At 38.8% G+C, this 12,723-nt stretch overlaps 1 protein-coding gene across 1 annotated transcript in view; it reads right to left on the bottom strand.

The window, feature by feature from the left end:
• The window catches only part of ITPRID1 (ITPR interacting domain containing 1), a 103,671-nt gene that overhangs the window by 70,982 nt on the left and 19,966 nt on the right, over positions 1 to 12,723 (bottom strand). The window contains 3 exon segments of the mRNA XM_041728216.1: positions 2,070 to 2,107; positions 2,430 to 2,484; positions 3,748 to 3,925. Coding sequence (XP_041584150.1) covers positions 2,070 to 2,107; positions 2,430 to 2,484; positions 3,748 to 3,907 — 253 coding nt within the window. The 5' untranslated portion in view covers positions 3,908 to 3,925.

Below are 12,723 nucleotides of genomic sequence, written 5' to 3'. Positions count from 1 at the left end.
CCGGTTTTTCTCTTTGCCACTCTTACCACGAATTTTAGGTACCAGATTTTGGCACTGTCCTAGCTTCCACATTTTACAGTATGACTCTTGACTTCTCTAAACTCCACATTTATTGGCCTCAGCATGACTAGGACCAGCACACAGAAGGCTTGATTGAATGCTGGGCTTTAAGTTCCTCTGCCCCCTCCTAACCAGCTTCTGCCCCCAAACTGTAACCCCTGATTACTCCGTAGCCCAGATTCTTCACTGCAAAGCTTGGATGAACACTGGCCTTCCTTCCACACAGGTTACTGAGTTTAAAATACAATAGATCATAAAGAGCCTTGTAAAATGAAGGCTCAATTAAACTTGTAAGAGGCTATTCCATTATTATTAAAAAACCTTGCTGAAAAGATAAAGCACCTGGCAAATGGGAATTGTGCGTTTCTGATGTGTTATCCCTTCTTTCTTCCACCTTTGCACCTCCTGTCTGTGCCTTTACACTCCATTGACTTGATTCAGAGGTAGAAGGGCCATGGTTGTCTTTAATTTCTGAGAAGTGAAGCTTTTAATAATATAGTTACTGACAACCCCAGGCCTCCCACCATGACCCGGGCAAGAGGAAACATCAGGGATTTCTGACATCTCGTGCTGGCAGTATTTCTTAGTCAGTCTTTCTTTCTTTCTTTCTTTCTTTCTTTCTTTCTTTCTTTCTTTCTCTCTTTCTCTTTAAGATTTTATTTTTAAGTAATCTCTACACTCAATGTGGGGCTAGAACTCATAATTCCAAGATCAAGAGTCACATGCTCTACCAATTGAGTCAGCTGGGCACCCCAAGTTCTTGTCTTTTCTTGATTCTGCACTATTATAAAAAGAGATCGTTAAATTCAGTTTACTGGCAAACATCTTCAGAGATTTGGGGAATAATGTGACTTTTATATTAAAAAAAATAAAGAAGCTTCGATAAGGAGGAAATTTCAATGATATACCTAGTTTTTTGTTTTTGGTTTTAGTAAAAAAGCCCCATGTTTAAACTGATTTGTAGCCAATGGTCAATCTTAATTTAAGATGTCAGTGGAGGAAGTGAAATAATTAGAATCAGCCAAGTAAGTAACCATTAGACTAATAGTTTTCCCCTCTAATCATTAAACTCCTAATTTATGTCATTTTTTTACATACATTATTTATGGCATTTCATCAGTTTTAAAACACGCCTTTTTTTCAGTTTTAACATCTATGAAATCAGGAAGTGTCTTGTAATCAGGGTTGCCTTTCATTTATAATTGCCAGGCTTCTTGTTTTATTTTCCTGAGTAGTACTTAAAATGTGAATGTATGTATGTATGTATGTATGTATGTATTTATATTTATTTCTTAAGTAATCTCTACACCCAAGGAGGGGCTTTAACTCATGACCCCGAGATGAAGAATCGCATGTTCCACCAATTGAGCTGGTTATGCGGGGGGCCTGTAAGTGCATTTTATGATTGTATTTCTATGAAATACAGTATTTCATTTAAAGAAGGTGGAAACTGTGAGATTTGCAATTAATTTATTTTTATAATGTTCTTATCAAATCTCAGTGTAACAAGTGTGATACATTTCCTGCGTCAGAAATACATACTTACATTGTTTGCCACAGAATTCAGTTATCTGTTCTTTTTGAGAACAGATGCACCATTAGAAAGAGAGGATACAATTTTGAGACTGAAGAATAGAAAGAAACTAGATTTAGACATAAAAGTATAATACAGTGTGAGGAAAAGTTAAACAATTGCATTTCCATAATTATATCCTTGCAAAATGTCTTCATAGAACCTGGTAAGTTTTCTGGTAAAGTCTGAACTAATGATGTGGCAAGAGGCCTGGTTTACAGCCCTCTGCCTGCTACTGAGTGACCCCCTATCCCTTCTGAGCCTCTGTTTTATGTATCAGACAAACCAATTGAGCTGGATGGTTTTTGAGATCCATTCCAGCTTGTTTTTAGCAAGCTCTGATATTTCTCTTTTTAAGAAGATTTATTCACATAGACATTTTAATCAATTTACTCGGGTCCACAAAGCCTAAATGCTTCTGATTCTCTTGTCTTACCAGTGTGGTCGATGACTTGCTGAAAGTTTTCATTTACCCTATAAAAAAACAAAAATATTGCGAGTCAAACAATGTATACAACTCAATTATACTAAATTGCATTTTAATTAAACAGATGAGAGTAAATGCAGAACTAGGCTCTATTATGGGAGAACTTTTTAAAAGCAATCAACAGCCAGGGACTGGAACAGTATTCTGTTGCATACTTTAAAATTGATATATAACTTATGTAATAATAGAGCAATCCTTCATGTATCCAGTTAAAATGAAAAGCCCTACCTGTCACACCTGCCCCCAGCAGAGTTACCCATGTTGTTGTCACCGATTTTCGCAAGAGAGATGTGTAAGGCACAAAGAAACACTTACAAGAATCCAGAGTCCAGCCACTGCTGAATACTGGCTTGTTTGGATTCTTCTACAAAAGAGAAAGAAACAGACCAGTCAATCAAAGCACACCAGCTAAAATAACACTACTCCATTATCCAACCACCACCATAGCTCTATTTCCTACATAGTTAGTCACATGTTTCTAAAAGCATATTCGTTTATTTTCTCAAGGCAAAACTTCCCACTTTCCATAATTAGTCTTTCCTGAGAACAAAGCATAAACCTGCCAAACGACTGACATCGAAACGAAAGAAAGAAAGAAAGAAAGAAAGAAAGAAAGAAAGAAAGAAAGAAAAAAAGGAAATGTGAAAAGGAAGAAGCATAAATCACTGAAGTGCAAGAGATATTAGAATAATTTTTAAATTACCTGGTGTGAACATGAAGAGTGAAAAAGCATACCAGACTTTTGTCTCTCTCTTGTCGGATATAGCTCACCATGGACCCTCTCCTTATTGAATCATGACATTTACCTAAGGCAGCTAGCCAGTGATGTTTATTTGCAAGGAGTTCTCTGCCAGGTTCTAAACCAAATTTGCATTCATTCCAGGGACAAATTGCACTAGAGTCCCAGGATTGCCAAAGGCACCCTGTGTTAGAAAGGCACCAGTCTTTTAAGGTGGATCTTTGTCACTGGCTTAACAAATAGTCAATAGGCAAAAAGAAGAGGATAGAAAGCAATATTTCCTGGTAAATATTTCTGTCCTTTCTGGTTGGCTACAGGCTACTGTGGGTTGGTTTTCTTTGACTTTATCCCACTGAAGGGTGAAGTACCTGAATTACCCCTTCACAAGGTGTCTGGTGAACCAGAAAGGCCAAGTAAGCACGGAAGGTGCTTATTTTTTTAATGTAGGGACTCTATAGAGGCAGAATGAATTGGGTGGTGGGCAAAGAACAAAAACTATCAGTTATATCATAGAGGAGGGAAAAGTGTTTTCCCATTTATTATTCTTTAAGCTATTAAAATTATTGTGGATGCTTCGTGCAAGACCCTGAAAATAAGAAGAGCCTTTCAATAAAATGTTTGATGTCCTGCAGGAAGCCTCATGTCTCTGACATGGACTCCACTTAGAAAGGGAGCAGTTGGTCTATTTCCATCAAGGTGTGTGTTTTGAATGTTGGGGAGGTAAGAAGTTCCCATTTCACAGAAGTTTCTGGCATCCTTCCAGGAACACTAGTATCTTTCAAGCCAAGAGTTTGTTCCAAAATCATTTGCCCCCAGCCAAGACCCCCTCATCCCCCTTATCTCCCCACAGCCAGATGTTTTCAAGTAGCCCTGAGGGTCCATTCTCACCGAGCAGAGGAATGGTGAGTCTCCGGCTGTCCTCCTTGGGGCCCGGGAGCAGCTGCTCATCCAGGGGAGCCCAGGCCCTCTTGGTGGACCTCAGGATCTCTCTCTTGCTCTTTCCTCGGCCTCCTTGGGAGTTGCCAGAACCACGAGACCTCTCTGCCATTGTAAGAGATTCGGCAAACTAAAACATACAAACAGATCAGACTTGAAGAGTCAGCTTTTAGGCTTGCCTCAATGAGGAGAAGCCAGAGTGCCAACACGCCACCATAGTCTTCTGGAGCTGATTCCTCCACCCTCCCTAGCTGAGTTCCCTGTCTCAGCATGGAGAAGTGGTTCCTTTTCAGGGGAGAGGCAGGTGGGCACTGGGACTAATGCCCCCTGCCTGTCATCAGGCCACATCCACCCTCTGGGCAATCCAATTGGGGGTCTGCAATGTGGATGGAGAGCAAAGAAACTGTGGACTGGGAGGGGACACCAGCCAGGAAGAGAGATTCAAGGTATTGATTAACATAATCAGTATCCTTCAAATTTATCCAACAGTTGCATCTATACAAATATTCTCAGACAACCCAAAATGTGAAAAATAAAGACTTTGGCAACAGATGCACATGGATGAGTCCCACCTCTGCGACTTGTTGGGTGGCCTTGTATAAATTCTATAATTTTACTGCATTCTTTTATTTTTTAATTGGGTATAAATTGTCCTGAGTTTTAAAAACTGTTGACCCCAGCGGAGTACTAGATTCTATGTGGAATTCTATACATTCATTATTTTATTTAATTGCCAACAGAGGAAGGGATCTGTCACAATTTTCTAGTAAACTGAAGAGCAGAGAGATTGCATACCTAAAGTTGCATACCTAAAGCCACACAATAACCAGCACTCAAATGCAGGCACTGGACTCCAAGCATATTCCGGTGATTATTAAGCTATACCATCTAACTGATAGGATGATTGGGACAGTTAGAATGGTAATAAGTACGTTATGCTTATGGCACAAGAAATATTGATCATCCCTATTATCTCGTTTAACCTTTATTAATATCATTATGAGACTTGCAGAGTAAGAGACGGAGACAAAAGCTTAGAGCATCTGAGTAAATTGTTGAATTTCCCCAGATTATCAGGACATTAAGAAGGAGGGTCTCCTTCTTATTCATCAACGTATCTCCAGTATTTGACTGAATTCTCAGTACATAGTAGGTGCTAAATAAGTGCTAACTATAAATATAAATACTAAATATAAATATAATACTAAATATAAAATTAAAGTAGCAAAGTTAGGATTCAAAACCATGCTTTCTGACTAAATTCTTTCCATGGCATCTGCCTCAACTTGTATTACTTTATTCTTCAAGTTTAGAAAAATGACTAAATAGTCAAATAACTACCTCAATGTCTTGCATTGCTAAACTCACTCATAATCACTGGTCACATGACTTAACCCATTGTTTCTAATCAATATTTTATCAAGGTGAGTCTTACAGATTTATTGTAAACATTTGAATATTTTCATTTAAGTATGGGTAGGTGAGCATTCTTGATGCAATTGGCAGTGAGAGTTTCCTTACATGCTTTGTACATTAAAATTCTATAATTCAATTGAAGTATAAATATTCACTTATTGTTATAATAGTAAATTAGTGCAAAATCAATGACAGTTGTAATGTCTGTGAATTTTATGATTAAAAAAGCAAATACTAAGAAATTTCAATTATTTAAAAATTATGACAAAGGGTAGACAGTTAATAACTATATCAACAGTGACTCATGTAATCAGCCAACTTGAGAAAGTTAACTTTTGGGGGGCACCTGAGTTGCTTAGTTGGTTGAGTATCCAACTCTTGATTTTAGTTCAGGTTGTGATCTTGGCTCAAGTCAGGTCATGACCTCAGGGTATGGGATCAAGCCCCACTTTGGGCTCTGAGCTCAGCAGGGAGTCTGCTTGAGATTCTCTGTCTCCTTCTGCCCACCCTCTCCTCCCCCTGCATGGGTTCTCTCTCTCTCCCTTTCTGAAATAAATAAATAAATATTTTTTAAGAGGAAAGTTAACTTTCAGAATATCCTCTGGGAACAAATATATGTTAATAAAAATTCTGATGCTAACACAAGACAAAAATAATACAGATAAGATTATCTTTCTAAACTTTATAGGATTATTTGGTGTAGTAGAATCCATAACACTAGACAAAATAAACTTTAAGAATTTAATTGAATTGGATTTCATTTCTGGCTATTTAATTTTACTCATACTTTGGCTCTTTTGAGTAAAAAAGTTCTGTTTGGCAACGCCATGCATCTTGTGTGTGTATTCAACTCTGACAACATAAGATTTCACAAGGAGGGAAAATATCCTTGTGAAATCGTGCTCAACAAGATTCATGAGACAACAAACTCAATACGTGCTCATGGTCTGAAGAGAAGGATAAAGTATCATAGAAAAATAGGACATACCCTAAAACAGTCTTGCTCCTCCACCAACCTCAGCTGACAGTGAGGTCCTGTTTTGCACCAATCCACTCTGTAGTGGGAGCAGGAGCTGTCAAGCAGCTAAAGTCCTCAAACTGCTGCTTCTGTACTACAACGTCAAATTTTAACAGAGCTACCGTTTCTTTCAAATATAACACTGTAAAAATCGTCAAAGTTCTAGATAGAAGTGCTGCTTTATTGGGTATGTCCCGAAACTTCTGTTCTTAAATGGCGTGTTTGACCTCAGCCACTGGGCTTGCACAAGCAGTGAGGATATGCTCCCTGCCAGCTCCCCTGTAGTTGGCTTTAGAGCAGCAAAAGGCTGCCAAGGAAAGTGGGAACCCTTGCTAAAGGCGAGGGTCAGGGACCACTTTGTAAAGAAAAACTCTTTTGTTCCCTGCTGTTTTGGTGGATGCCTTTCCCGTTAAGTAAACAAATCTGCTTTGGATTCTCCCATGCTTAGATGACCCTCCTTTGGCATCCACTGGCTTGAACCAAAGAGCAAGCAGTTCTTTGCAAGGGACACAGATGTGGTGGCAGCCCTGAATTGCTCAGGTGACTGGCGGGCCGAAGTGTTTGGGATACAGTCTCTGCTGAATCCTCTGATTAACCCGTTTAACCCCAGGACCATTTGGAACCAAATTCTTGCCAAAGCTGACTTGGTCCAAAGTGAATCTTCATCTGAGATTATGTTGCCATCTGTGCCTGAAGGTCTCTTCCCTGTCTTCAGATCCCTTCTGTTCGAATTACAATACCATTAATCCTTATGTGTATAAAGAACCTCCTTTAATGTAGGAAATTTCTTATATTATCATGTTTAATAGGAAAGAGGATGAAAAACAGGCACCAAGGACAATTTTGTAAAAAAAAAACTAAGGAAAATATATTGAAAAGACAAAAAAAAAAAAAAAGAGAGAGAGAGAAATGTACCAAAATGTCCTCACGTTTTAAGAATTTTTTTAAATACTCAAAATATTGGTGTTGTAACATTAATTTTATATGACATTTTTTTTCACTTGAGCAAATACAACAATAAATGCTCCTTTTCGCTGTGAAGCCTTCAGCCCACAGAGAAATCACAGGATTTGATACCTTGATACTCAAAGCTGTGACAGTAGTTACATTCTTGTCCTCTGGGGTTATTTAACTTTTTCACCTCTATGCAAACAGGTTGTCTTGCCAAAAAGGTTGTTCATACTGGAGAATAGGGACTGTGGATTATTTATCTCTGTGTTCCCCATAGATCCCAGCACAGAACTCTGCCCAGGGTAAATAATCTGTAACTGTAAATTGATTGCTTGGTTATTTGGTAAAGGGACACCAGCTGGCTTAGCCAGCATTCTTGGTTCTAACGTGGTTAAAGGGTAAGTGCTTTCAGGTCACATAACTCCAGATTTTAATCTCAGCTCTGCCGCTTTTTTGACATCTCTTTGGGGGAAATTTTCAAACATCTCTGATAATCTATTTCTTCTTCTCTATAATGACTATGAAATAACCACTTCAGATGGCTGTTGGAAAAAATTAATGAAAAATGTATATAAAACAATCAATACCCAAGTGGGCCAGTTTTTTTTTCTTTTTCCTTCTCTATGTTGTCTCTGTATGTCATTTTCATGTCAAGAACTGTCAAGTAAAGGAAAAGAATCACCAATCAATGTAACAATTTGGTTCTTTTTCCATAGGAGATACATTCGACATTCATAGTTTGTAGATAACTTGGGTCATCTTGAGATTGCTTAGTTTGAGTAATTGAGAAAAATAGTTGGAAAGTATTAGAATAAAATATTTCTGTGACCATGAGATGCAGATTTACCTGACACTAGAGACTCATATCAGAGATTAGAAATTCCTTTAACTATAGTATTAATCTCAGGGTTATAATTGATAATTGTAGGCTGTAGTTCGAGCCTTGGCTCCACTTCTGAAGGAGCCCCATGGTCAGGAAGAGAACATCACAATAGGAAAAAATTCCACAAGCATTCTGATCCACGGGAATCTCACCATCTCTATGTCTCTACTATGGATCCTCATCACTACTCTGTTCAAGCCTTTTGTTAAGATCTCAAATGGTATCCAGTTTGCTTTGCTCTTCTATCTGCCATATAAATAACTTGCCTCAGTAGAAAAATTTAGAAGTCTACATAGAGCCATGTGCTTCAGGAAGACCTGTCCCTTTCCCAGCTGTGACATCACTCATAGAGGTTTGAAAAGGAAGCCTTGAGAGCCCCTCATGCTCTCACAAAGATGATTACCATGAGCTTCAACACCACTTACTTCCTTCCACAGACTGAGACCAGTCCTGGGAGGTGTACACTTGAAGGGAACTGATTCACACTTCTTACTCTAGGAGACCATAGGACAAATCCCATTATGCCCTTGAACTATGCTCATGTGGCAGTGGACATTGCCTCATCTGGATGTGGCAGTGGACATTGCCTCATCTGGCCCAATCTCCTACCTTCTCCAGATGCTCCCAACCCCTGTGCCCTCTGGAATTCATGGATTGTCACCTACTAAATCCACTTTATCTTCAGCTCTTCACTGAATGTCCCTTTATCTCCTGTTTCTAATTAAAACCTGAACATGGTTTCCTTTGCCACTCTCAAGCTGTGGCTTTATCCTTTTCACTCATTGAATCAGGACTATAATCTTGGAGATGGTATAAATTTCCTCCATGTTCCTAATTGCTGCTTTCAGATCTTATTTCCTCTGTCTTTTGAAGCATAAGCTATCAGACTATGGAGATATCCAGGATATTTACCCTCATTTACTGAAAAAGGAATGGTATTTCTGTCATCCTCCTGGAAGATTTCATTGTCAATATGGGCAATCCATCAACACCTCACCACTCAGTTCAATGATCTGCCCATTTACAATATTCCTTCCCTCCACTCAACTCTCATGGTCATACTTCATCACTATAAATGAACAGCCTCCAAATTCCCAGTTTAAAGCATCCCTTGTCACCCCTATTCTACTCACAGACTTTGTTTGAGCACCATTTTTCTTCCCTATTGGATCGTTCCCTTTAGCTTACAACATGCTATCATGTCTCTCATCTTAAAATAATCCTCCTTTGACCCTTCAATCTCTATCCAACTCCTACTTTAGTTTCCTATTCAACTCATGATGATTCCTTAATTCACATTTCCAAATCTGGTCCAGACCCTTAGAATAGGGGACCTGAGCTTCAGAGTGGGGTATTTCTAGTTACTTGACATCTTCACTTGGATACTTTTATTTTTTTAACTTAATAGGTGTCATGCTGAAACCTTTATTCTTTCCTTGACTTCTGCTTGCCTTCTAAGTACCTGCCTTTATTTCAGTGTTCCCCATCTCAGTAACTGGTGACACTATTCAGGCAGTTGCTCAGGCCAAGAACTTATGAGTCTTCCTTAATTCCTCTATTCCTTTTACATGCCATATCAAGTCACTTAAAAGAGGATGAGAGACGGGTCCTTAAAATATATCTCACACTGACCTCCTCTGCTGCTGCCAATCTGATATGAATCAAACTTATAGTCTCATTTGGATCACAGCAAATGCTCCCATGTTCATCATCATCCACACCTCCCACTCTCTTATTACCCACCCAAATTAGTATGCTAACACTCAACTACCAGTTCTTCTCATTTCAGAATTTTCAGTACTTCACTATTTTCTCTTAATGGACATAATATTTTTATCTTTTTTTTTAAATACCATGGTCTTAGGGGTGCCTGGGTGGCTCAGTTGGTTAAGCATCTGTCTTCAGCTCAGGTCCTGATCCCAGGAACCTGGAAATTGAGCCCCATGTCAGGATCCCTGCTCAGCAGGGAGCCTGCTTCTCCCTCTTCCTCTCCTTTTCTACCTGCTTATGCTTACTCTCTCTCTCCCTCTCTTTCTCTCTCTGTCTCAAATAAATAAATAAATAAATAAATAAATAAATAAATAAATATCTAAAAAAATTAAATGCCATACTTTCTCGGATTACCTCCTATCTCACTCAAGGCTTTTTTCTCAAGATCTTTTGCTAGCTTTTCTAATTTTTTTTTAGAGTGGAGGGAGGGGCAGAGAGAGGGAGAGAGAGAATTTTAAGCGGGCTCCATCCCAGCATGGAGCCTGACACGGGGCTCGATCTCGTGACCCTCAGATCACGACCTGAGTTGAGATTAAGAATCCAATGCTTAACTGATTGAGCCACCCAGGCACCCCTGACTTACCAAAATTTTGACTGTTCCACACCTCAAATTTCAGCCCATTCTTATTTTCTCTATCTACATGCTCTCCCTATATGAGTATGGCTTTAATTGCTCCTCTGTAATCTTATAGTTTAGTGTAAACCTCTATTAAAGTATTTTTGTATTGTTTTATAAGTTTGTGTTTATAATTCTGTTTAACCATTGTGGGATTTTCTTCAGGACAGAGATCTTAGCTCTCCTATCAGAATTGTAGAAAAAGGTACTCAATACATGTTTGCTGAATAAATTGCTGTTTAAATGAATACCAACAAGGGATTGAGAAATATCAAGCAAAATTGGTTATGAAGTCATTAATAAAACTTAGATACTCAACAATTAAATAATTTATGGGAAGTTACAACTTGCCAGGAATAGGTATATGGTATTGGGGAACAATGTAATCTGAATTAGAGAAGTGATCAGATTATATACATATACATATATATTTGCACACATATATACAAATATATATCAATATATATTCAACTATATAAATATATTTATTACCTCCATTTTGAAGCAAAATTTTCTGGGTAATCCCTTGATGCTCACTTCTATTATTTCAACCAAAATTATCTGAGTAAATACCTTCTTTTACCTTATGTGTCTTCCAACAGCTACCAACAGATAAAAGATCTTAACTCATCACCAAGGAAACAAAATGTAATTTATTTTAATTAATCAACAAATAGTTCATTGGCTGTATGACATTGGGCATGTGGTTTCAAGTTGTCTTGGAATGTCATTTCCTCTTGCATAATATGAGAGAATTGGATGAGATGAGATGATTCCATAAGATGGTTTTTCTATTTCAAGCCTCCACATAGCCTATTAGTTGACCAATGGAGCTCACATTTTAAAAATATTTTAAAGCTATATCCATCAAAATTATACAAGGGATTAAAAAAAAAGCAACACTGTTCCTATTATTTGAAAGACCACTCAAAAACTCAAGCGACAAAGCCAGGCCAGGAATGCCCTTCTGCTCTTCCTCCCTGTCCAAGTACCAAAGTCTCACAAAGATGAATAAAGATTTCCAAGTGATTCAGTAAAGTAGAGGCAGATCCTAGAGAATAGAGTGTTCTGTCAACACTCTGCTAGAAGGAACAAGCAGTCTGTGTTGACTTGCTCTGTGGGTGGCTTCCTCCTACCATGAAATATGTGAAGGGTGCTCTCTCGTGCCATTTAGGAGCAAACTGGATTTAAACACAAGAAAGTTGTGCCCAAGTTGGAATCCAGAGTCAGTTCTCTTAGACTTGGCATTTTCATCTTTTGCTGGTGAAATAAGCTAGAGTGTTAAGATTATAGTCAAGAACCATATATACAGCTTCCTAGAAACTTGAAACGCCTTTGAGGCTGGTAAACTTGAATCAACTGGTTCACCTACTGCTAGCCCTGTTCTAATCCCTTTCCAATTTTAAAGAGATTTTTCTTTCTCAATGATTCTGTCTTTTCTCATTATCTCTATTCTTGTACTCTCCGCAGGTGCCTTGCCTCACCCTGGGGAAGGAGAATGAAAGGATGTGGAGGTATCTCTCATTCCCATAGCACCACAATCCAGGTTTCTCCGTGTACATCCCATTCTGGAGGCATAGAACTATTTGCTGTTTTCAAGTGCTCTCCTCTCAGATGCTACTGGGTGCAGATCCCACTGCTGGTGCTGCTTCTCTCTTTCCTGGGTACCATTTCATCAAGTTCAAATAAAACTCATTCTGTAAAACTTTCCTTATCACTCTCCACTCTCATCCTAGTCCATTTCTGGCACTCACAGCAACCTGCGCAACTCCTTATTATAGCACTTTTCACACTCAAGTAGTTTGTTTACACTTCTACCTTTCTTTTTTTTTAAGACTTTATTTATTTATTCATGAGAGACACACACACAGAGAGAGAGGCAGAGACACAGGCAAAGGGAGAAGCAGGCTCCATGCAGGGAGCCCGATGTGGGACTCAATCCCGGGACCCCAGGATTACGCCTTGAGCTGAAGGCAGGCGCTTAACCCCTGAGCCACCCAGGCATCCCATACACTTCTGCCTTTCCCACTTAACTCAAGGACCATGACTTGTTTTGTTTTGTTTTGTTGTTTTTTTATCCATGGCACTTAGTGTAGGCCATGGGTAGTGACAGGTGATCAGCGATGATTGTTTAATGAATGAATGATTGTTCTGCTGCTGGACTCTGTCTCTGCTCTCAGGAGAGGAGAATTGTGACTTACTTATCTTTGGAGTCTCTGTCCCATCAAAGACAGTACCGTGCACTAGTCATTCTTCGTAAAAGTGTATTGTATG

Source organism: Vulpes lagopus, chromosome 13, assembly GCF_018345385.1.
Source record: "Vulpes lagopus strain Blue_001 chromosome 13, ASM1834538v1, whole genome shotgun sequence".
Taxonomy (NCBI): domain Eukaryota; kingdom Metazoa; phylum Chordata; class Mammalia; order Carnivora; family Canidae; genus Vulpes; species Vulpes lagopus.
This window is presented reverse-complemented; position numbering and strand designations above follow the sequence as displayed.